General features: G+C 36.9%; 1 protein-coding gene across 2 annotated transcripts in view; it reads right to left on the bottom strand.

Moving 5' to 3' along the window:
• Positions 1–25,305, bottom strand: part of RBM17 (RNA binding motif protein 17) — a 31,101-nt gene that overhangs the window by 1,466 nt on the left and 4,330 nt on the right. For both annotated transcript variants that reach the window (XM_081136294.1, XM_081136295.1), the window contains 10 exons: positions 21,723–21,860; positions 17,655–17,771; positions 12,992–13,158; positions 10,221–10,318; positions 7,157–7,213; positions 5,807–5,948; positions 2,579–2,730; positions 1,736–1,809; positions 1,158–1,256; positions 43–115 (listed from right to left, as the gene is read on the bottom strand). In XM_081136294.1, coding sequence (XP_080992420.1) covers positions 43–115; positions 1,158–1,256; positions 1,736–1,809; positions 2,579–2,730; positions 5,807–5,948; positions 7,157–7,213; positions 10,221–10,318; positions 12,992–13,158; positions 17,655–17,771; positions 21,723–21,845 — 1,102 coding nt within the window. In that variant the 5' untranslated portion in view covers positions 21,846–21,860. The remainder of the gene's footprint in view (positions 1–42; positions 116–1,157; positions 1,257–1,735; positions 1,810–2,578; positions 2,731–5,806; positions 5,949–7,156; positions 7,214–10,220; positions 10,319–12,991; positions 13,159–17,654; positions 17,772–21,722; positions 21,861–25,305) is intronic.

Here is a 25,305-nt window from a genome sequence, read left to right as displayed (position 1 = left end):
AATTCAACTTTTTTATTCTTTATATTTAGTTGTATAACTTACCTTTAATTGCTGATTCAACCCTCTCAAATTCTAAAAATATTCGTACTGCTTCATCATCAGGGGCACCAGGAATCTGGAAAAGAAATAAAAGTATAATAGGTAAAGTTACCATTTGAGATATCACTAAATGTAGTTTTCTTCCTTTAATAATTTCTGCCAGAGTAAGTATGCCAATTAGTATCATATACGAACCAGCAGTAAAATACGAAGGAAATAAGCATAATTAGTCATCAAAAATTTGTTGAAGACCTGTTTAGGATAGGTACAACGTTAAGTGCTGGGAATACATAGCTAAGTAGAGCAGTCTGACCTTGTGGAGGTCCTATGCCAACTGACATGTAAACAAATAATTATGTGGTCAACAAATGGCAACAAGAGCAGAAATTTAAGATAAAAAGATTTATATTCTAATTGCCTCTCATACTAGGTTAAATTCCTTTGTCATGCGCTCTACGCCCTGCATATGGCCCCATTCCATCTATGTAAACATGTCTCCTGTTTACAGGAGCCTTGTCAGTCTCCCAGAAGCTGTGACCCTAATCTGAGTACCTTTTCCGCCTATCCAAATCCTACCCATTCATTTCAAAGCTCAGCTCGAATCTGATATTGTCACAAAGCCTTCTTTACCTAATCCTTTTCCAGCTCCAGTACTTATAGTCAATATTACTGAATCTAGCAACAAAATATTCTCTATTTTTATATGTTTGTTTTGTTGTTTCAACTGCACATATCACTGAGAGCACAGAACATCCTCAATGCTCTCAATACAGTATTGGATATATGAGAAGCACTAAATATATACTTGCCAAATGAATGAAACCAAAGGCATGTCCAAGTAACTAAACCACTGAGCGTACCATAATCAAAGTCTTTAATCACCAAACTAAACCTCAGTCATAAAATGAATTTTATTTCTTCTCCAAATAAAATTTGAAGTCCTTCTTGTCTTTATGTTTAAAATTTTTACAACTAAGTAAGAGAAGCATCACCAACACCTGTCACCTTCTGTAGTAAGGCAATGTGTTATTTAAGCACAGCGCACGTCTATTTGTAGATAATGTTTTGTAACCTCTCAATCACAACAGGGTATAAACATCAAAAGAAAACCCTCTTACTTCAAATATCACACATTTTCCAACTTTGCCATATTTTTCACACTCTTCCTTGGTTTCAACTTCCAAGTCTTCATCTACCTCTCCTGCACCAACCATGTTCTATAAACAAAAATAAAATAAATTCAAGTATAATTTATTAATACATAAATAAGATGTATAAATAACTTTATGATAGCAAATGTTCTCTATCCCAAATAACACAGTGAAAATTTTCATCTCTGTAGTCCCCCAAAATTGTTATTTCTTAAAAGAACAAAATAAAAATATATACTAAGTTTCAAAGACTTACAAGAGCAATTTTGCAAGCATGAAAATACATAAACTAAGCTAAACTTCTAACAACTTCAAATATTTTAAAGTAATCACTGTAGTCTTAAATAGTATATTTAGCAAAGAAACATTGGTAAAAAAGGATTCTATCAGTCTTATGTGGAGTCTATCCAAAAGTATCATTTGCGAAAGTATTATTTTCAGTTTTCTTTACCCATTATGGTATCAGTGATGTGGAACAGGGATAAGTTAGGGTGGAGTGACATAAATCAAGGTGGACAAACAGGTTTCTTCCTTCTGCTTCTTACCCTTAGTAGGACCACTTTAGTAGGACACTTAAGTATTTCAGTTAATGGATTTGAATCCGACTTCTTAGCTGCATCTGTAGAAAAACAAATCATCAGATGGACCATGTTAGAGCACTGAGTCCAGGTTATAATGAATAATTTGATTTCAACAGCAACCCTCTTGTGTCCTAGAGTCCTCTCTAAGCATCTCCAGCTGAGCAAAAATGTAGCCCTATCTGCATTTGCTTTGCTTTGGTGTAGGTTTTTACCATAACTTCTGGAAGTTTTTAGCTTCCCTGGTTACCTACAATTTTCACTTAGTTCACTTCCTAAGGGGTTGACAGAGCAACCCTTATAGGTAAGAGTCTTGGCTTGGTCACTAGCCCAATATAATATAAGCAGTTCAATGCAGGTACTCCCACAAATCAGGGTGACTCTAGGCTGACTGGCTGCTTACTAAAGCTGTGTATTGAGAGAACAAAAATAAAACACCAACTAGGCGTCATCTACCAAGAAGAACCCTTATAGGATGGGGATATAGCAGATATAATCACTGATATATGGTATATGGCTCTGTCTTTCATGTTATAAAAACATAACTATGTTTTATCAATTTAACAAGATTCTTTGCCTGGTAGAAGTAGGCACGATTTTATTTTCTTGAGTACTGTTCATTTTCTGCCCAAGTCATTGTCTTTTCTCCTATGGGCTTTCGTATCTCTACATTTGTCCTGAACAAATAAAGATGATGAACCATAACACAGAACTGGAATGCATCACAATCAGGAATTCTCGTATTCTATTCAAGAGGGCCAGTCCTCTGCCTCTGGACTGCATTTCCCCCTGCTTCTGGGGAAGACTCACCTTTCTCTGTGACTTCACCCACAATGATCTTGCCTCCTCGCTTACTCGTCTTCTCCACTGACAACGCTGTGCTCAGCCCTTGTTCGTGCTTCCCAAGGCCCTGGCCTTCCCGAAAGCCATACTTCTGCATGATTTTATGTGCTACTGTGCCACTGGGAAGAAGAAAAGAGGAAGGTCCTTTACGCTTGAAGTCATCAGCTATAGCACAAATTGGATTTTGTATCATTACATTCTCCTCCTGAAAAGGAGAACAGAAATTCTACAAGGGATTTCATGAGGTCACATATAATTAACAATGGGCCTTTAGATGAGGTTATAGGGATGTTCAGGATGAAAGAAATATAAAAAATGCTGAAACTCTGAACATCCTGAGATTATCTTTAAGGTAAGGGAAATATTAGTTTCCCTAACAAAATTTCCCAAGTACCCCTTGTTAGAAAACATTAGGGTTCTTGTGTGTTCTAGTATTTGCATTGCTATGTATCTTTTTTTTTAATTACTGTTTATAATTAATATTCTTTTGTTTTAGTTTCAGGTGTACAGAACATTGGTTAGACAATCATGAACTTTACAAAGTGGTCCCCCAGAAATTTCCAGTACCCACCTGGCACCACAAATAGTTATTACAATATTATTGACTAAAGCAGAGAGAATTCCAAACAAAGTGAACCCAAAGAGGTCCGCAACAAGATACATCATATTTAAAATGCCAAAGGTTAAAGACAAAGAAAGAATCTTAAAAGCAGCGAGAGAAAAGGAGAAAGTTATCTACAAGGAAGCTCCCATAAGACTGTCAGCTGATTTCTCAACACAAACTTTGCAGGTCAGAAGGGATTGGCAAGAAATATTCAAAGTGATGAAAGCAAGGATCTACAACCAAGATTACTCTACCCAGCAAAGCTATCACTTAGAATCGAAGGACAGATAAAGACCTTCCCGGACAAGAAAAGCTAAATGAGTTCATCATCACCAAACCAGTATTACAAGAAATATTAAAGGGTCTTCTTTAAGAAGGAGAAGGGAAAAAAATATATATATGAATAATAAAATGGCAATAAATACATATCTATCAATGATTACTTAAATGATGAAATCTTGCCATCTAAAACATGGATGGACCTACAGGGTATTGTACTGAGTAAAATAAGTCAGACAGAGGAAGACAAATGCCATATGATTTCTCTTATATGTGGAATCTAAATAACAAAATAAACGAGCAGAACAGACTCACAGATATAGAAAACATTTTGCCAGATGGGAGGAAGTTTGGGGGGGACGGGTGAAAAGGTGAAGGGATTAAGAAGTACAAATTGGTAGTTACAGAATAATAATGGGGATGTAAAGTACAGCATAAGAAATACAGTCAATAATATTGTAATAACTATGTATGGTGTCAGACGGGTACTAGATTTATCGGGGTTATCACTTAGTAACATATAATGTCTAATCACTGGGGTGTACACCTAAATTAATATAATATTGTATGTCAACTGTAATGGAGAAATAAAAATTCTTTAAAGCCGGGGGGGAAAGAGGTACCTGTCCAAAAAGTATAAAGTTTCATAATGGAAGTGACTGCATTTTTCTAAATAATACAGTAGAGTTTCCAATGGCAGAATTTATAAAGAGCTCCTAGGTATTATCTATTTAATCGATGGAAAAATAAAGAAACTGAGGCTCAGATTAGCTGACTACCTTAAAGCTGATTAGAAGCAAAAACAAGACACAATATTCAGAAATTATTTCTATAGGTGTTAATGATCGAATTGGAACCCACAACTGATAATTGGTCCACTGCTCTTTCTCTAATACCATAACTTTCAAACTGCACTTGAAGGTGCCTCACGGATCTCAAGGGTGTCCCCCAGTGGCCACTGCTACTTAAGGCTTGAATCACAAAACCCTGTTTCAACTAGAATTGTACCTATATTACTTCATGTTGATGTGATTTCCTTAAAAATTTCATTTGAATCTGTCCTAGGGCTAAAAAGAAAAGACTGAAAACTGCTAAACTGCACCACACTGCATTTTTCTTAGGTGTATGTTAAAAACTGAATTCCTGTTTAAAAGGGGATTCAGCAAGAAGTCCATTTTTATCATTAGGAGAAAAAAGAAAACAACAGTTTCATGTCTGTCCACCCTCCAGCATATACTCTAGGGTAGCCCAATACACTTTTTGCAATGATGGGGATGTTCTCTCTCCACGCTGCCCAATAGGGTACCTATTAAGCTACGTGGTTATTGAGCACTTGAGACAAGACTAGTATGATTGAGGAACTACATTTTAAGTTGTATTCATTTTAAATTAATAGCCACCTGTGGCTAGTAGCTACCATAGAGAACAAAACAGGTCTAGGAGGATACCAAGGTCAGAAACTCAAAATCCTCTCACAGTGCGGGAACCCCAGCCATCTACTCCAACTCTTGACTAGTGACCTCTAGAGGGCTCCAAGAATCAAAGCATATGCACATAGGTGAGGGCAGGTTGGTGTGATTACTATGGTCACAGCATTTCTATCATAGGCAGTGTCCTCCTAAAGGACATAGAACAAAAGCCTTAGTGTAATGCTGCTTCATTTGATAGCCCCTCATTGCATGAAAGAAACTTTAAAGTAAACAACATAAAACACTCTTTTAATCAAAATGCATGACAAATCCAATGGGGATTTTAAAAAAAATTCCACAAGCCACACCTGAAAGTCAACCTTAAAACTGATTTTTACCTGCAGGCAAACATCCTAATTATAGTTTGAGTGACTAAGTTTTTAGAACAAAGGTATAGAACCATGACTTTAAAGCAAATGGCTCATTTTATAAAAAAATAATGACGTCATTCACCCTTTTGGACATACTATAAGTCAGCTGTAATTCAAATGACCTATTTTACTTGCAAGTGTTATGAAAATAAATGTAAATAATAACCAGAAACTGTTACTACCTAGAGAATATAATGTTCAGCAATGAAATCATCCCAAACTTACATTAGAAGGCTTTGTTTTATACAAAATATACCAGCACTGTGCTGCAATTCCCTCCATGTGACTCAAGCAGATTCTCAAGAATGACATTGTGTGACGAAACACATCAAGCATCCCCCTACAACCAGAGAATGCCCTCAATTTCAAACAAGCTGCATCTAGTGAAAGGGCTGCCAACGTTTTACACTGAGTCTCAGCTGAGTCTTGTCCTTCTTACACCTGCCCAGATGACAGCACTTGGAATCATTACCCCATGTTGGCGAGGAAGGAGTTGCCAGGGCCCGTTGGAGATCTGGGTCTGTCTTGTTCCTCATACACAGGGGGAGGAATGGCAGCTTTAGAGGACTGTGAGCGAGGTCTTGAATCCTCTTCATAAGGAAATTCTCGGGGTACTGTTGGACAAAAATAAGTAAGTTTACCAAAATGCTACAAAAAATTTTCGAACTGCACTTGTATAAATCAGTTATCTTGAACTAATTTAACGAACATTTTTAGTTTACTTTAAGGAGAGAAAAAAACAAAATCCATTTTACAGGCTCTACATTACTTTTTAAAATCATAAAGGTACAGCACTATTTTACTGATTCTAGCTTTGTTCTAGCTGTTGATTATCTCAAATGTCCTTTTTATATACTACTGAAATGTTATCCTTTAAATGTGCTCTAAATGTCAATTTTATGTTCCAGATAGATCTAATAGAACTCTCTCTTGATTCCCATAGCATCTTGTATACCTATCTTTGAATTCTTACTACTTCATTAGCCTAGCACAGAATAAAGGTCTTTCAGGTTATGAACCATATACCAGAGCAGTGATTTTCAAACCTAGCTGCACCAGTGATTTTCAACAAGGAAGCTTAAAAAAAATCCAGACTGGTTTCAACTGGGTTTATTGTTTGCCAGGTGTTTTCACACAAAAGGTATTTAACAATACTTTTTAAATTTCTTCTTTAAAAAGATAACATAAATAGTGCAACAGGTATTACAAAGCACTAGGGATGATTATATTTTCTTGGGATAGTTTAGGAATGGTCCAACACAGAGGATAGGAAAATGACCTAGAATCATCTATCGAAGTTCAATGCCAGCCTCCAAATTCTAGAACAGATCACTGGGAGGAGAAACAGAGGGTGGGTGTGCTCTGGCAATGTAAGTGAAGGCATACAACCTGTGAAGTGAAATCAAAACTAATGGCAGAAAAATCTAATCAGAAGGCACTGCCACCTTGTGGAAGGTTATGAATTTAATAGCCTCTAAACCACTGAGTACACAAAGTGTAAACTGAGAAGCTATTATTTGTTTTAACCTAACTCTAAATATGAAATGTTGGAGAAGACAAAATGAATTAAAAAAACAAGAACAAAAAAGAGTCTCACTGTATAAAAAATCCAAGTCTCAGAGCCTGGCATTAAAACTTCAAAAGTATAAGGGATGGAAAGGAGCAGCAGCCTCAAGGTCCCACCCTGGGTTCAGGTCAAAGGACAGGCTTTTGGACAATTTCCCTTTACCCTCAGGAAACCTGGCTGATAGAAGTTAATACTACCCATGGCTGGGTTAAAGATTTATATCAAAATAAAAGAGGGGTAGAAACAGATACATACACTCTTTGTCTTTTTCTACAAGAGAAGTAGGTGGTGCGATTGCAGCTCCGCCCATACCTGCAAAAACAAATTCCACTGATTAAAGGAACGTTTCAGATGCCAGACTCTCAAGGACTGTGATATATGCCACATATGTGATATCACACACAATGACGGAAGGAAGGAAGAAAGGAAGGGGGGAAGGAGGGAGGGAAGGAGAAAGGGAGGGAGACCTGCTACTTCATCCCTCCAGCTAACAACTAAAGAATTCAATATCTGAATCTAGAATTAAAAATCTAGAAAACTGGGAAAAGCCAGACAAACACGATTTGTTTTTCATAGCAGCTATTCAAGAGCCCAGAATATAGTTAATAAATGAATTTTAAGACAAAAGAACATAACCCAGAGAATTAGCAGTGACTCAAAAAACAGTAACATAACTGACAGCATGTTAGTCACCAGTTTCTTTCATGTACATTATCTCATTTAGACTTAATAAACCTTTGAAGTAAATACTGCTGTGTCCATTTTCCTTTCAGAGGAGAATTAGTGGGCAGAGATAGAATAAAACACAGCTCCTAGTGATTCCAAGCTTTCCCCCACAATATAGCACATTCCTTTCTGGGTGCAAACCCTTGGAACTAACACCTATTTGGAAATATGGGTATTTCTGGTTTCTGTAGAATCTGTTTTGTGTTGTCACCATTCCTGCTCATGTTTCCAGGGCAGAGAATGGTGGACACAAACAAACCAAAATAACTCCATTTGCTATCTGACATGAAAGGAGAATATAAGGAATTTTTCATTAGGTGTAAGCCCTAACATATTTAATATAATTTAATCACCAACAACAGCCCAAAAAATAAGATGTAAACAAACAAAAAAACTGATTACAAAACCAGTGCTGTACCAGCGTGAAATGTTTCACAAAAGAAATTCCTCCAAAGCCAGCACACACAAACCATGATTAACAAGCCTGGACTAGACAAAATACTTAAGAAGAAATACAAATAAAACTTTCTTATATTTATTTTTAAATACTTCTTATTACCATTTTTCAATCTTGTCACTAAGACCTAAGTGATTATTGACTGATTCTGAGATTAGCTCTAATAAGTTCAGTATAAAAAATTCAGGGTGATTACTAAAAATTATCTACTAATCATTAGGTTAAAATATAAACATCATCTGTTAACAGCAGTATACATAATGGACATAATGCCATTACTTTCCTACTATTCAATGTATAGCTTCTGCTAATGTTCAAGAAAATAAATGGCCTTCACAGAGAAGGCATACCTCCTTAAAAAAAGGGCAGCAGATCTGTAAGCTGAAAAGATGAGACCAACAAATGATTCAACCGATATACTGGATTCTAAAAAAGTTAATAAAAACCAAACATTTCTTGATTAATAACAGATATGAAATGTTTTAACATAATACCTGACACACAAAGCATACTTAAATGTTAACTTTACTCCCATTAGAAAAACAATGTAGTGCCTGACAATATTCAGCATGTACTATTCTTTTTTTGTTGTTGAGGTATAACTGATAAATAATAATAGTTTCAGGTGCATAAGATAATGATTCAGTATTTGTATGTTGCAGAATCATTACCAAAATAAGTCTAGTTAATATCTCTCACCATACAGTTGCAAATTTTTTTCTTGCAATGAGGACTTTTAAGGTCTACTCCCTTAAAACTTTGAAATATACAATGCAATATTGTTAACTATAGTCACCATGCTATCCATTACAACCCCCATGGCTTATTTATTTTATAACTGGAAGCTTGTACCTTTTGACCCCCTGCACCCATTTCTCCTACTTCCCACCCCTGGCAACCACCAATCTATTCTCTGTATCCATGAGCTTGGTTTTCTCTTGTGTTATGTATTAAGTATTCTATAAACACATTTAATTCATATCTGCATTGAAAGATTATACTCCGGCTTCGTAACAGAATTCTTAGGTCTTATGTTAAAGATGACTACATTATAATGAGTTTTTCCAGTAGATGAAGATCTTGGATAAGATGAACAGTGGACCTGTATCATATAAAGTGCTTCTTCCCTCTGTACCTCAGATTTCCCACCCTTAAAATGAAGATAATCAGCCTGGCTGGTGGGCTCAGTGGTTGAGTATAGACCCATGAACCAGGAGGTCACCGTCATGGAACATGGCCAGGTTATAGGCTCGATCCCCAGTAGGGGGCGTGCAAGAGGCAGCCAATCAATGATTCTCATCATTGATGTTTTTATCTCTCCTCCCTTCCTCTACTGAAATCAATAAAAATATATTTTTTTTAAATGGGGATAAACACAGAGCCCACTCTGAGTTGTCACGTGGCATAAAGGAGATAATCTATGGAAGTGCTTAGAACAGAGCCTGGGATCTAGTAGACAAGTAGATTTAAATTTCTCACTTAAATCTCAATCTAGCAACCAAATTGGTCAATTAAATCAAGGAAATCCCAGCAATCAAAACATGACAAAGCTAAAATAAGAAGCATTCCATTCTCTCAAGAACAAATACTGCTTAACTGTCTAGTGATCACTAAGGATTAGGTCTTAACACAAGTACAATTCTGCTTATAAAATTTTAGAGCTACAAAGGGCTATGTAAACTAGTTCAAATTCTTGTCTTCCTGCTCTCCAGATAACGCTGAAAGAAACCAACGTCCAGGGAAGCTAAGTGATATCCTCAAATTTATGCATGTTAGTGGCAAATGTTCTAGAAACAACTGCCTTGACTCTCCTCCATTCAGTGCTTCACAGAAATGAAGCTGGACACAGAGAATAGGTAAGTGTGACTATGCTACAAGTAAAGAAGTATGTATATATTTTAAGGTATGCTCAAAGTATCCACTTAATAAATAATAAAAAATGGGTGGAAAGCTTAAAGGAGAATATAAGTAAAAATGCAATATAAATTAGGGCTATATGCAAATGTGGATTGCTGAGATTCCAGAGAGAAAATTACCTTAATCAATGTCAACTGAACTATTTATCAAATTGAATATGAAAAGCAAATAGTGGAATTGCACCATGTTGGAAACATAATATTTAGGTCCATGCCTTACTTCTTTTTCTCCTCTCTCGCTCATAATCTTCATCTTCATCAGAATCTGGATCTGGTCGCCTTGAAAACCCACTGGCTTCATGTCTGTCTTTACGCCTCCTGTGATAATAAAAGAACCCATGTTCATCACAGATGAGCCAATTTAGAGATGTGAACTCAAGGACATAACCTTGACTTTCTCTTGGCTAGAAAATACCCAAATCCTCCCTTTCACACTAACCTATTAATGGGAGCAGGGGTGTGTGAGAAAACAACTGATTGAAGACTAAAGGAGCTCAAGTATAAGAAGTGAGAAAAACCAGAAGGTAAACTGAACACATTTAATAAGTATATGAGTATAAGTAGCAAGAAAAAAGTTTACTTGGTATTTACCTCTTCCCATTTTAAAGCATATCAACATAGGTAACAGGTGAACAATTCTGATTCTCTAGAATAGCAATTTTCAAACTGGTGTGCTGAGGAGGTATGCAATACCTGATTATTTAGTCTGGGGCACTGACCTCTTTTCCCTTAGACTGTCAAATAAAAAAATGACAACAGCCAACATAAAAATTATACCTTATTGTTTTTGGTCAGATCGGCAAAAAATATATTTTTTTGGTGTGCCACAGAACCTGAGTAATTTGTTTGTGTGTCATGAGATAAAAAGGGTTGAAAATTGCTGCTCTAGAACATGCCTTCACTACATGAAATAAGAAATACTATATTAATGTTTTATAAACTTTTTTTTTATCCTCACCCGAAGACATGTTCATTGATTTTTAGAGCGAAGGGGAGGGAGGGGAGGAGGGAGGGAGAAAGAAAAAGGGAAAGAAAGAGAAACATCAATCAGTTGCTTCCTGTATGTGTCCTGACCAGGAATTGAACCCACACCTTTCAGTGTACAGGATAATGCTCCAAACCATTTAACAATTAATATTCAATATTTTGAAAAGAAAAAATACAAACAAATCCTTGTTGCCCATACTTTTAAAAATGATAAATAAAAGATGCATGTTTTTAAAATTTTCATCTGGCTCAAAAAATAGTTAAAAATATAACAATTTAAGTTTTGGGTTTTTATTTTAGTTTGCAAATTTTTTTCATATTGATGTGTCAGTTTATTTTTTAAATTATTTTTATTAAATTTTTTTTTTTGCCAGGAATGCTATACATTTTATTAGCTACATTGAAGAGTGGTATAGAGGGCAGGGTTGCCAGATTTAGCAAATAAAAACATAGGATGCCCAATTTTATCTGAATTTCAGATAAACAAGTAATTTTTTAAAGTACGTCTGCTGCCAAAGCGAGCAAACAAGTAATTTTTTATACAAATATTTCCCATGCGATATTTGGGATATAATTATACTTCAAAAAAAATTTATCTGAGTTTTAATTGGGTTTTACACCCTGCATTTTATCTAGCAGTTTTAATAGAGAAACATTTAAATGGGAAACATCTGCCAGAGAACTTAGGAATGGGCCTGAGATCTAAGACCTCTGCACAAGTCAATTACAGAAAAAATTACACAGCTTTCCAGTGGGAAGGGACCTAAGAAAGAGGTCACCTAAACCACATAGAAGCTCAGCAAGTCCCACAGGTCATGACTGAGCCACAAGAGAAGCTTCCAGTATGTCCATCTCGGATTAAGGCTCTGTCCACCGTGAACATCAGGTGAACTAATCTTAGATTTCAACATACAAATTTTTAACAACCTGTCCTCGAATCTCAAACCAAGTTGTAATGCTTTAAACTTCGTAGATTACTATTTAGTCTGGCTCCCAGTTGTACAGTTATTTATTTACTTTTTTGAGAGAGAGAGGGAGAGAAACATCAATGTGAGAGAGAAATATCAACCTGCTGCCTCCTGTACATACCTCGACCAGGGACCGAACCCCAAACAGGGGCATGTGCCCTGACCGGGAACTGAACCAGTGACCTTTCAGTACATGGGAGGACACTCAGCAAACTGAGCCACACCAGCCAGGGCCAATTTAAGTATTCCAAATAGTTATGATTATAGAAGAGCCATAGCATGCCCGGCCGGGTGTGGCTCAGTGGTTAAGCACTGACCTAGGATCCATGTGATCAGGGTTCGATTCCCGGTCAGGGCACATGCCCAGGTTGCGGGCTGCAGCCGATCAATGACTCTCTCATCATTAATGTTTCTATCTCTCTCTCTCTCTCTCCCTCTCCTTTCCTCTCTGTGAAATCAATAAAGATATAGTAAAAAAAAAAAAGAAGAGCCATAGCAAAGGAAAAGAAACTATGGTTTAATAACAGGATTTTAAGGTACTTTTCTAACAACTCACCCAAAATAAATACTCTTTAAGTTTTCTGCATCTATACATGAAATTTGCTCTAGAGTGCGTGTAGAGTGTGTGGGGTTTTTTGTTTTTTAAATAAATATATCTTTATTGATTTCAGAGAGAGGAAGGGAGAGAGATAGAAATATCAATGATGAGTCATTGATCGGCTACCTCCTGCACGCTCTGTACTGGGATCAAGCCTACAACCCGGGCATTTGCCCTGACCGGGAATCAAACCTTGATCTCCTGGATCCCAGGTCAATGCTCAACCGCTGAGCCATGACGGGCAGGCTAGAGTGTGTGTGTTTTAATGCTGGGATGTAACAACTACAAATTTTTAAAAACAATTTGATTCCTTCTGATGATTGCTCAGATCAACCATGAAAACTAACTTTAGCCTTACGACGGCATTGAAGTTCATTCATTAACATTCTAATGAATATTTCAAACATAAAATATGCCCGAATCCAAACAAAGCCTTACTTTTCTCTCTCTTCTATTTCTTTTTGTCTTTCCAGCTCCCGCTGTCTCTGTCGTTCTTCTCTTTGGCGCTTCACTACTTTCTCATAATCATTAGGAAACATAGGATCATATTCATCAGCTAAGGGGATCAAAACTTCTCCTGCAGAAAATCCACTGGGTACAGGATCCTGAGGAAGATAAAAATGCCAAGGTATCATCCTCATATCTTAAAATTTTATTTATAGAATTCAGGTAAAAGAATATAAGGGTTGTAAGCACACTTGATGACCATCTACCTGCCTCCTTTGTTTTATAGATGAGGGAACAAATGCCTAAGGGTGTTTAGTGGCTTCACATAGCCACACACCTCACCAGATAGTAGCAAAGCCATGACAAAGCATTTAGTTCAGTATTAATTCCATAAATACCCTATGGCATTTTCCTGAAATTATTAAACAAACTGCCACCACTGAAACTTTTAAGCAATAAATTTATTTATATAGTAAACAAATACTTCTGTTTTTATATAAACCAAACCACCCACAAATAACACAATCATTCTTATGGTCACTAACAGAGTAACTCTGAATTTTGATTACATGGAGAAACATGATTCAAGACTTAAAAAACCAAAAGGCATCCTCTTAGGCTTTTTATTTTTAGTCCTCACCTGAAGATATTTTTTCCATTGATTTTTAGAGAGAGTGGAAGGGAGGGAGGGGGGAGTGGGGAGAGAGAAGGAGAGAAACATCGATGAGAGAGAGAGACATTGATTGGTTGCCACCCCCACACACCTCGACTGAACTTGCAGCCCAGGTACATGTTCTTGACTGGGGATCAAACCCGAGACCCTTTGGTGCACGAGCCAATGCTCTAACCACTGAACCACACAAACCAGGGTCTCTTGGGCTTTTTGAAATGCTCTGGAATACACTCTGTCCCAGGTAGGCTGCAGTTCATGTGCTGAGTCTGGCACAGGTGAATGTAATTCCCTTCACATCATCATTAATTATTTTAAGGTCCACTAAGATCAGGTTCAGATGATTAACGTTTTGCATTTCTCTTCTAAACATTTAGAAACTGGGGCGTACTCTTTGAAAGAAAAGATCTAGTCTTAACAAAGAAATCAGAAAGACAAAAAGCAGACAGAGTACAGCCAACTAGAAGATACATGATGAGAAATGGGGCTTTACCCTAATTTGGTGGTCTTGATCTCTACATGGTTCTGGGAAGCCCCGATCTAACGCACGGTCTAAGTTCCTAAACCTCCATACTTTCCTTCCTCCATGATTTCTTAGAATAACTCTTCCTTATTATCTGTAAAAATAAGAGGCTTTAACTGGTCTCCACCGACATCTTAAACAAGCACAGCTTAAGACTAGTACTCTTGAGTGCCCACTCTGCATTTCTTTCAGGAGGCACACTGCAAGATACTATCAAAGGCAGGAAGGTTGCAAAATGTGTATTGTTTTGAACACAAAACTGGTATGACCAGAAGGGCTTATATTCACTATCAATGAATTTAAACCAACAATTCCTGTTCAGTTTGACATTTTAAAACATTACACCACTCTGTTTGACATTCTGCATTGTAAAACAAACACTTCATCATTTCCTTATAACTAAAAATCAGGAACAGTATAATTCAATGAATAAAAGAAGTTAGAAAAATAACTGTAATTACCTCCAAGGCCCTACCACTGGAAAATTTACACAAATCTATTAAACATAGGGTCCCCATAAGGTAGTTAATAAATCTGTATTCATATAAAAGACATTTTTAAAAGGCAAAGGCACATGAACAAGATTTCCTTTCAGTTATTATTAAGACAGGAGAGAAACTAATAATCAGCCACTCAATTTATGAAATACTATTATCAAAAAGTTTCTGAGAGAACAAATTGTAAATATGAAACTGTCATTTCAAAATTTGAAATCAAACAACTTTTACTGTATAAACCCTGTGAGGTTTAACAATGAGCCATCCTTCTCTAAATGCTACAGAGAATAAAGAAGTTTGTTGATTTTTTAAAAATTAAAATGCTAATTCCCCAATGTTGGGGAGGGTGGGTTAAACTAAAATACTCTCATAATGTAGGTGATGCTTTATGCTGAAATACTCTGCTGAAAACAAGTCAGCACTAAAACAAATTGGCAATGAAAATGATCTCTTAATGCCACCTCAGGAAATCTATCCTAAGAAAATAATTTTACATGCATAGAGCACTCTCTATGGAGATGTGCACTACAGTGTTATTTATGATGACAACATAAAAGCAGGTCTAGATGGTTCTACAGTTAGGAAGCACTTGTATAAATTACAATACATTCACCTGATGGGAATACTTTACAATTAAAAATTGATTATGAGCCCTGGCCAGGTAGCTCAGTTGGTTAGAGCGTTGTCCCGATATACCAAGGTTGCAGGTTCAGTCCCCAGTTAGGGCACATACAAAAATCAACCAGTGAATGAATAAATAAGTGGAACAACATCGATGTTTCTCTCTACCTCCCCCCAAAATCAATCAATAAATTTTAAAAATACAACTCTAAAAAAAAAATTAAAAAAAAACACCTGATTATGAAACCTACATAACAAGAAAAAAATACTTATTGACTAAACTTGGGGGGTGGGGATGGGGAACAATATTATAGGTTCTAGAATCAATACACAATAACAGAAGATTATGAACCAGCTTTTGAGTAGATGTAGGGAGAAAACCTTAGGTGGTGAGTTTGTGGGGAAAAATGTTAAATGACTAAGAATCCCCCACAAAACACCTCCACTGTGAGGGGGTGCCTCTCCCTCTACACAGACTATTAGCCCGCAGTAGTACCAGTTCTTCCAGCCAAGAAATCCTACCAAGAGCTTCAGTTGTTTCCCACCTGAGAATAAAAGCAAGGTGGGGGAGCAAGTGAATTCCAAACCAGAGCAGTCAAAACTGTGAGGATGAGCCCGGCTAGGCGTGGCTCAGCTGCTGAGCATCTACCTAGGATCCAGGAGACTGCGATTCGATTCCTGGTCAGGGTACATGCCCGGGTTGTGGGCTTAGTCCCCGGTCAGGGGTGTGCAGGAGGCAGCTGATCAATGACGACTCTCTCATCACTGATGTTTCTATCTCTCTCCTCTCCTCTCTCTTCCTCTCTCTGAAATCAATAGATATATTTTAAAAAAAAAACACACACACAAAAAAAACTGTGATGAGAAACTAATAAAGAAGAGAGGAGGTTGCCTTGGTCAGTGCTGCTCAGTGGTTAGTGTCGGCCTGTGCACCTAAGGGTCACAGGTTCAATTCTGGGTCAAGGGCATGTATTTCCGTTGGGGGTTCGCTCCCCACCCTCCAGTCAGGGTAACCAGTCGATGTGTCTCTCCCACATTGATGTTTCTCTCTCTCCCCTCCCTTCTACTCTCTCTGAAAAGCAAAGGGGAAAAATATCCTCAGGGGACAATTGACAAAAAAAAAAAAAGGAAGGAAGGGGGCATGCAGCTGGAGCTGTGTCTCAGCTTGACTGGCCCTTTCTAATAGTTGGGGGCGGGAGGGAGTGGAGAAAAGAAGAGTACCTTGCTAAGAAACAGCAATAATAGCATATTCTACCATTAAGCTTTGGGCCATTTCTCATCAAGCAACTTGTATGTATGGTGTTTAACCTACCACAGTTGTGTTATTTGCATGCCATCTACAGAATAAATGTATACCTAAAGAGTGGGTGTAATTTTAACTATAGTTTATATTTAATTCATTTGCCCCTCATTTTATATAGTTTTAACTGTGATTTGGAATTATCCTTTTCCAGATCTTTCTCATCCTCACTAACGCATTTATACAGCTGTCCATGTCTGGTTCTAAGTTTTTAAGCTTATGCAAGATCGCTGGGATAATAAAGGGTAGGATGGTAGAATTGTCTTTATTTTTAACCCTTTTCTTTATTTTGATCCACAACAAAACAATGAACACTAATACTCTTTATGATAGCAAAAACTGGGGGGAGGGGACTATATATCTAGCATTGAGGAAAATTAACTAGCCTGGCCAGCATGGCTCAGCGATTGAGCATTGACCTAGGATCCAGGAGATAGCAGTTCCATTCCAGGTCAGGGCACATGCCCGGTTGCAGGCTCGATCCAAAGCGGGGTGCGTGCAGGAAGCAGTCAATCAATGACTCTCTCATCATTGATGTTTCTCTCTCTCTCTCTCTCTCTTCCCATCTCCCTTCCTCTCTCTGAAATCAATAAAAATATTTTTTAAAAAAGAAAAAGAAAATTAATTAAACTACACTACACTGTATTCCACACAAGGGAATACAATGAAACTTGTATGAGCATATAGTCCTATACTTTTTGACAGTCATAATATATTAAGTGAGATAAGCAAGTTAGAGAACAGTAGGCAGAAGAAGCATAGAATGGGAAGATATTCCAAAATATAGTTTTTAACTTCTGGAAAGAATTGAAGTCATTTATTTTTTTTGCATACCTCTGATTTCTAATTTTTCTGTAATGAACTATTTTATTTTAAGTAGCTAAATGTTTTAAACTTGATAAAACAGAAGTAAAAATTATGTTGAAAATGACACTGACTAGACTGCAAAGGCCTACCGAGTAGACTGTGTTCAGAGTGGCATATGCATAAAATCAGACATACAGACAGCAGAAAAGCCTGTCAAGGTCAGAGGTGGGGCTTACCTTTAGGCCAGCTGCTACATGAGGCGGGGTGTCCACAATCTGCCGATCGTCTGAAGAGCCACCTCGCTTTAGGTCAATTACCGGGGCAAGAACTGTACTTTGTTTTGTTCTCTGGCTCTAAACTCATTGAAAAACAAGAAGAGTTTAATGAAACGTCAAGTTAAAATTCATACTATTTGTAACAAAGCTTTTTTTGGGGGGGGGGGGAGCGGGGAGTCTCTGTAACAAACCTTTGGGATTCAAGAAAGCCATAATTTTAAAATAGCCTTTTAATTCAATTATTACTATAATCACATACTAGTTTCATTAGTTGTTTTTGTTTGTTTGTTTGTTTGTTTTTAACAACACAAATTGCCTCCACTGTAAAAGACTTATAGTAAATTTGGTCAGTTTTATTTAAATTTGCATGTGAAATCAGCTCTACAATGGATTCTCCTTTGACCAGGAGGGCAAATCTGTAACAACACATTACACTTTGACTAGTCGGATCTTTCACAAGAAATGGGTATTTTTTTTATATCCTGGGCAAAAGACACTTGTGGATTAGTTTTTCCCCTCCCAGTAGAATATAAAATCCTGCCCTACCTTTTTTATTATGAACCTACAGAAAAAAATTTCTTATACAGATAACATGATCATTCATATACTATCAACCACTGTTAACATTTTACCATATTTGTTTTACCCTACACCTATATTTTATGCTGAACCATTTGAAAGAAATTTGAAGACACCAAAACACTATCCTTAATCTCCTAAAATTATGAACATTCTTGTACATAACCACACTATTACCACACCTAACAAAATCAATAATTCCCTATATCATTTCCTACCCAATTCATATTCAGATTTTCCAAACTGTCCCGCAAATGTCTTCTAAATAGTTAATTTTATTTTGAACCAGGATCCCACCAAAATTCCATAATGCATTTGTCTCCTGATTTAGGAAAATCCTCCCCACTTGCTGTCATCATTGTAGTCACCGTAGTCATCAGCAGCAGCAGCAACATTTTTGTCTCCTCTTTTTCCCTCTGACACTGTCTTGTAAAATGCTGTACAATCTAAGGTCTGTGTGGTAAGTTCCTCATGGTGTAGTTTCACTTATCCCTCTATGCCCTACAATTCCTGAAAACTTGAGTTAAATCTTGATTAGATTAGAGCAGTGCTTTTTGGCAAGAATACATTATAGGTGAGATGGAGTGCTTCATGCTACATCACCCCAGCAGGCACATAAGGTCAGATTATCTGTTAGTAATGCTAATCATGATCAGATGGATATAGTGGTGTCTACTTAATCTTCCAGTTATAAAGGTTTAAGTGCTCCCTCCCTTTGCAATTTAAAGTGTTATAGATTTTCAGTTATCACTACAAAAGATTCAAAATAAGCCACCATCTCTCTTGAATTTAACATGACTTATAATTTTAAGCAAATAAATTTAATCCAATCATTAAATTACAATTCACAGGGTGAATACCGAAGTTTAAAGGACAATGGAGGGGGGAAATGATCAGAATCATAAATTTTTCTATTCAATATATATTTTTAAATGGAGATAGAAATAAAACTACTACAAACTAGTTTCAATTTGTAGGCAACATTTTCTCTATTAAATTCCTTTACCGATCTGGTTATGCCAACCTGATACTGAGTAATTAATTAGTAAATTAAATATCCTAAGAGAATCAACAAAATGTATCTTCACTTCCCTTCAAGAAAAACACATTAACTTCACATAGCAATCTCAAAAGATGTTAGAAAGTTAGCAGAAATGATTTCATAAGCAACCTTTTATTTTGACCGATTAAAAAGGTCTATTTGAAATCTCAAGAGATTTCCTGAAGTTAATGTATAAACAGACTGAAGCAGTTACAGCAGAAGTCTAAGAGTCTAGATTTCACATAAAAACGCAATTACTTCGTTATCAGCATCCAACTCTCTACTTTTCATGTGAGTAAAATAATGGTATAGAAAATCAGCATGTGATCCATAAATTGTGAGTTTTCAATATATTTATTTTTTTGAAGAATCTATTTTCTCAATTTTATTTTATTCAAGTTAATTTTTAACCTATATTTATAATTATGCACTAGCTGGAAAGAGATAGTGATTCTGAAGTACTAGGCAGGAAGAAACAAATTATCTAGGATTTTAAAAGATTGGCTGCAAGTAATTCATAAAGCTGACAATTTTTAAACTGGTAATAAAAAATTATCCCAAATAGATTTTTGTTTCTGTTTTCTTAATATATCTTTATTGATTTCAGAGAGAGGAGGGGAGAGGGGGAGGGAGGGAGGGAAAGAGGGAGAGAGAGAGAGAGAAACATCAATGATGAGAGTTGTCATTGATCAGCTGCCTCCTGCACGACCCTGACCAGGGATTGAGCCCACAACCCAGGCATGTGCCCTGACTGGGAATCGAACCATGATCTCCTGGATCCTAGGTCGATGCTCAACCACTGAGCCATGCCCAGCTGGGCTTCCCAAGTAGTTTTTAACTTGTGTATCTCTAGAATATTTTGACTTCTGCTTTTTTATTTTCTGTTTTGTTATCTTCCATTGAACTAAGACTGCCCACACGTCTAACTGAGTTTATGTTATTAAGATGAGAATGGCTCCTTGGAGCCAGTCATTTTACAAAAGAGAAGATTAGGCCTTCCAAAATAAAATATATGAAATAGTACTGGCATTGAAATATAAACCTTATTTATACACTTTATGTGCAAATCAAAAATTACATGAAACTTACAAAGATTTAAAAAATTAAATCAATTTTTAAAAAGTAGTATTTTAATAATTTTCTTTTCATGTAGGATGAAAACTTGTTTTAAAAAACAAAACAAAATTCTGTCTCTTTTAAAGGAAATAATGGCATAAAAAAATTTAAACCTTTTAGTGATGAATGTAGTGAAAAAGACAAAAACTCTAATCAATGAATTGACTAAACAAATTTAAATTTTAAGACATTGTTGCCCTGGCTGGTTTGGCTCAGTGGTTAGAGCATTGGCCCGTGGACCTAAGGGTTCCAGGTTCAATTCCCAGTCAAGGGCATGTACCTGGGTTGAAGATTCTCTCAGCCCTGGTCAGGGCACATGCGGGCGGCAACCAATCCATGTTGTCTCTCTCACATCGATGTTTCTCTCTCTCCTTCCCCTTCCCCCTTTGAAAAAAAGCAATGAAAAAAAGTAACCTAGGTTACTGAGTAATCAAGAGTAAGTGCTTCAATATATAGTATTGATATAGTAAAGAAAAATAATCCTAACTTTATAAATGTATTATAGAAAGTTTCAAACATAAAATTAAAGAGAACGATTAAAGAATTCTTAAGTCTCTGTTACCCAGCTTAAACAACTATCAACTCATGGCTAATTCTGTTTCACGTACATTGTTATCTCCTCTGCCCCAGATTGGATTATTTTCAAGTAAATCTCAGAAATTACACCATTTATCAGTAAATATTTCAAAATGTATCTCTAAAGCATTTTTTCTCAACTTTTTTCATTATAGCTTCCCTCCTGAAGGACTCTTAATACATTTTCCCCCACCCATAAAATTTTAATACCACAGATACACTATGTAACTGTTTACATACTTTATGTATATCTGTGCTTTATACATAAAAAGAGCAAGTTTTTTTTTTTAACCCCCTCAGGACCAATATTTGCCCCATTTGGGAAGATGTAACCTCCAACGGAGATGAATGCTTTAAAACATAAGGGCCCTTAAAACATTAAGCAAACCACAATACCATTCTCGTTCCTAAAAGTACTTGACAGTAACATTTTAATATCAAATATCCAGTGGGCACCTATATTTTTAATGTTTTACATGTTGAGTAATTTCAAGGATGCAGTCAATGTTCAACATGTATACAACAGGAACAAAAACCATGACCCCCAGATTACATACACCTGACACATTCACAGCCAATCTGAGCCTTTCTCACCATAAATGTTTAATCCTATATAATCAATAAAATGGCAGGAGAGCAAGTTAGAACCATCTTACTCTTAATCTAAGGAGGAACCTGCTCTGTTGACTTCTACTTCTACTGTGGGCTTATCTTACCTTTGCTTGAGTGAGAGCTGCCTTTTTCACCTGAAGCTGAGACTGCAGAAGTTTGAAGTTTTTGGACCAGCCTTCCGTTTTCGAGTCACTAGTCTCCACTCCCAGATCATCATATAGGGACATCTTTTCAGTTTAATGCTAAAAGACAAGGAGGGGTGGGAATTAAAAAATGCAAAATACAGTAAAGATTTAAAATCTTTTTTGTGTTGCCCTGGCTGGTGTGGCTAAGTGGTTAGTGCCAACCTGCCCACCGAAGGGTCATGGGTTCGATTCCCAATCAAGGGCACATACCTGGGTTGCAGGTTCCATCCCCAGCACCAGTCGGGGTACGTTTGGGAGGCAGCCAATCGATGTGTCTCTCTCACATGGATATTTCTCTCTCTCTCCCCCTGCCCTCCCTCCCTTCCTTCTACTCTCTCTAAAAATCAATGGAAAACACATCCTTGGGTGAGGAGTAACAAACAAAATTGTTTTGTGTTAAAAATAAGTCATTTTCAAGGAATTTTAGAGGTAAAATGTATTTAAAGAGATCCCCTAGTCTAGGAACCTTCAGTGACAGAAGCCAAGACATCTGGTATCACCAGTCAGTGTCTTCTAATATGCATGTATTATTTTAAAAATAAACTTTTAGAATTAATAAGATCATGTGGTCAAGGAATTCACTGGTAAAATAGGTATGTTCTACATCATATAATGAGCTAAAGATGAAAAGTTCTAGATTCATAACATTATTAATTACATACATCCAATTTAAAAAATTCTATTTGGTCTCAACAGCAAAAAGTTGAAACCTTACAAAAACACCAGATTCATTCAGCACAATTAACTACCCTTTTATAGAGAAAAAATTTAAACATATGCCTAAGAGATTAAAAAACAAAACAGAAATGATCTCACAGAAATAGGTTGATCAAGTGATGTATTTTATTACTACTTGTTGAGGGGAGTGTAGAGGGTTAGATCTTAAATATCCTGATTTCCTCATGACATTGGTTACAAAAAGATATGACGCTGCATGTGAATGATGAATATACAATATCCCTGCAGAATAGAGGAAAACAAAATAACAACAAAAACAAAGACAATAGTTAACACTTATTAAACTATCTGGCCAGAGTGGTGGTAAAGGCAGTATTTGCTGCAGAAGCCTAGCACCAGATTACAGATGGGAAACTGGGTGGGACTTCCAGAGATAAATCTGCCCCAGGTCATTTCAAACCCAGTCAGGTGAACACCACAGCCCTTGCTAGTAAATCCCTACTGCCACCTTTTATAAAAACCTCAACATTCTGAAACCCACAACATGACCCACTTCTCAAAATAAGACATCAGTCTTTCTCAGATGGAAAAATAATTTTTTGATTGAAACCCCTAAATTGCAAATAAATGCTTAGCACAAGTAGCTTCCCATTTCTGAACGCATCTAAAAGTCTTGCCAGTTCTCAGGCCCAGACAGCATTTTGCCATAGAAACTGTGTTATATACAAAGCCTGTTCAGCCTGTGTCTGTGTTTCAGGAAGACATTAACAAGAAGGAAATCTACTCCCAGGGTTATATCTGACTCAGGGCAAAAATTTCTCTCTGTTGTATGCTTACTTCTCTACCCTTCTATATCCGGTATTCTAATACCCTGCTGCCCCAACACCTTAGCTAACCTTGGTTCCACTTTGAGGGGGTGATGGAGTAGATACCAACTTTACTCCCTCAGAATAGCTGTTCTGGTTTTGAGCACTGTAGTTCTCTCTGCCTGGAAGTCAGTGCCCCACTACATTGTTGCTGCTTCTTGATATACAAATCCTCAGATTACCTAAAAGCTCTGTTTCGGTTTCTTTTTTAAAAAATATATCTTTATTGATTTCAGAGAGAGGAAGGGAGAGGAAGACAGAAACATCAATGATGAGTGAGTCACTGATCAGCTGCCTCCTGCACACCCCCTACTGAGGATCAGGCCCACAACCCTGGCATGTGCCTTGACCAGGAATCAAACCTCGATCTCCTGGATCAAAGGTCGATGCTCAACCGCTGAGCTACTCTGGCGGGGCTGTTTTGATTTCTTAACGAAAGGCCCCCAAGGTAGCACAGAAGCAGCGTGAATAAAAGCAGGGCCCAGGATACTGGTGACTGACTGCTCCAATGAATCACCTAAAATTCCCAGGATGCCGACATTAAAGCTTCTGTGACAACTCCCAGCTTAGCTGATAGCAGCACCAACAATTTCCTAGAGAGCACATCCAACAGGGAAATTCCCACTGTCTTCAGTGCCAGACACAGTAAACAGTTTATTCAGGAACCTGGCAATGCCTTGTCACGTTAAGCTTGAGTCACTAAAACTAAATGAAGAAAAAGTAATGAAAGCCATTTCTTAATTAAGTATGGCTGAAATACAACCTTGTCTTCAAAGCTTTAGAGGAAATCCTCCTAGAGTCTACTTCCCCCTAGCCTACGTGGCATTCAAAACTAGTCATCTTTATCTAAATTAAAATTAAAATTTAGATAAGATATCCTTAAACTTAATCTGAAAAACTCAAACAGAGCATCAGCAAGAACAACAACGCTGAAGGTCCTGCTTAACACCGTGGTTCTCAAAAAAACATACTTGAGAAATGACCACGCATCTTTCATCTACCCTAGTTTAATTTTTGAGCCCTCTTCATCCAATTGGTCACCAAACCAAAACCTAGTAAAAACTACGGGTTCATTTGTTCTGTCTTTCTTTATTCTTATAAAGGCAAGGGAAGAATAGCACATTCTGGGAAACAAATCTAAACAAAGCTTTCTGGGAAATTACAAACATAAAGATAAATGATCAAAACTGGTCTGCAACCCAAACTTCACTCTATTTCTTCCAATACCTCTTCATAAAAAACTTGAAAACTTCATCAGATGAGGTATTTACAAACAGAAATAGGTTAATCAAATGCCCACTAAACTATAAAGGGGAAGATTAGCTTATTCATTTTTGCATCTCCAATTTCTGGCACAGAGTAGGCATTTAATAAATATTTGTTGAGAATAATCAAAGAATTTATATGCATATATGCACAACCCAAGGACAAGGGCAACGGTGGGGAGAGGGAATGGGGAGAGGGATGGGACGGGGTGGAATGGGTCATTGGGGAGAAAAAGGGACACCTGTAATATTTTAAACAAAAATAAAATTTAAAAGTAAATAAAAAAAAAAAATATTTGTTGAAATATTAATATTCAAATAAAGTCTACTTAGCCACATGAATCAGGAGTGAAATCACATATGCCCACAGCTTCCACTAGAAAGAGTAGGCCAAAGGGTCTGGAGATGGATGGTGGTAATGGTTGCACAATGTGAATGTACTTAATGCCATGGTACAGTGCACTTAAACATGGTGACAATGGCAAATTTTATGTTATATATATATTTTACTACAATTTATTTTATTTTATTATTATTTTTAAAAATATATCTTTATTGCCCAGCTGGGTGTGGCTCAGCGGTTGAGCATCGACCTAGGATCCAGGCGATCGGGGTTCGATTCCCGGTCAGGGCACATGCCTGGGTTGCACGTTCGATCAATGACTCTCTCATCATTGATGTTTCTCTCTCTCT

The sequence above is a fragment of the Miniopterus schreibersii genome, assembly GCF_964146895.1.
Source record: "Miniopterus schreibersii genome assembly, chromosome: 1".
In the NCBI taxonomy this organism is placed as follows: Eukaryota; Metazoa; Chordata; class Mammalia; order Chiroptera; family Miniopteridae; genus Miniopterus; species Miniopterus schreibersii.
Note: the sequence above shows the minus strand (reverse complement) of the source record. Positions and strands in the feature narration are given on the sequence as shown.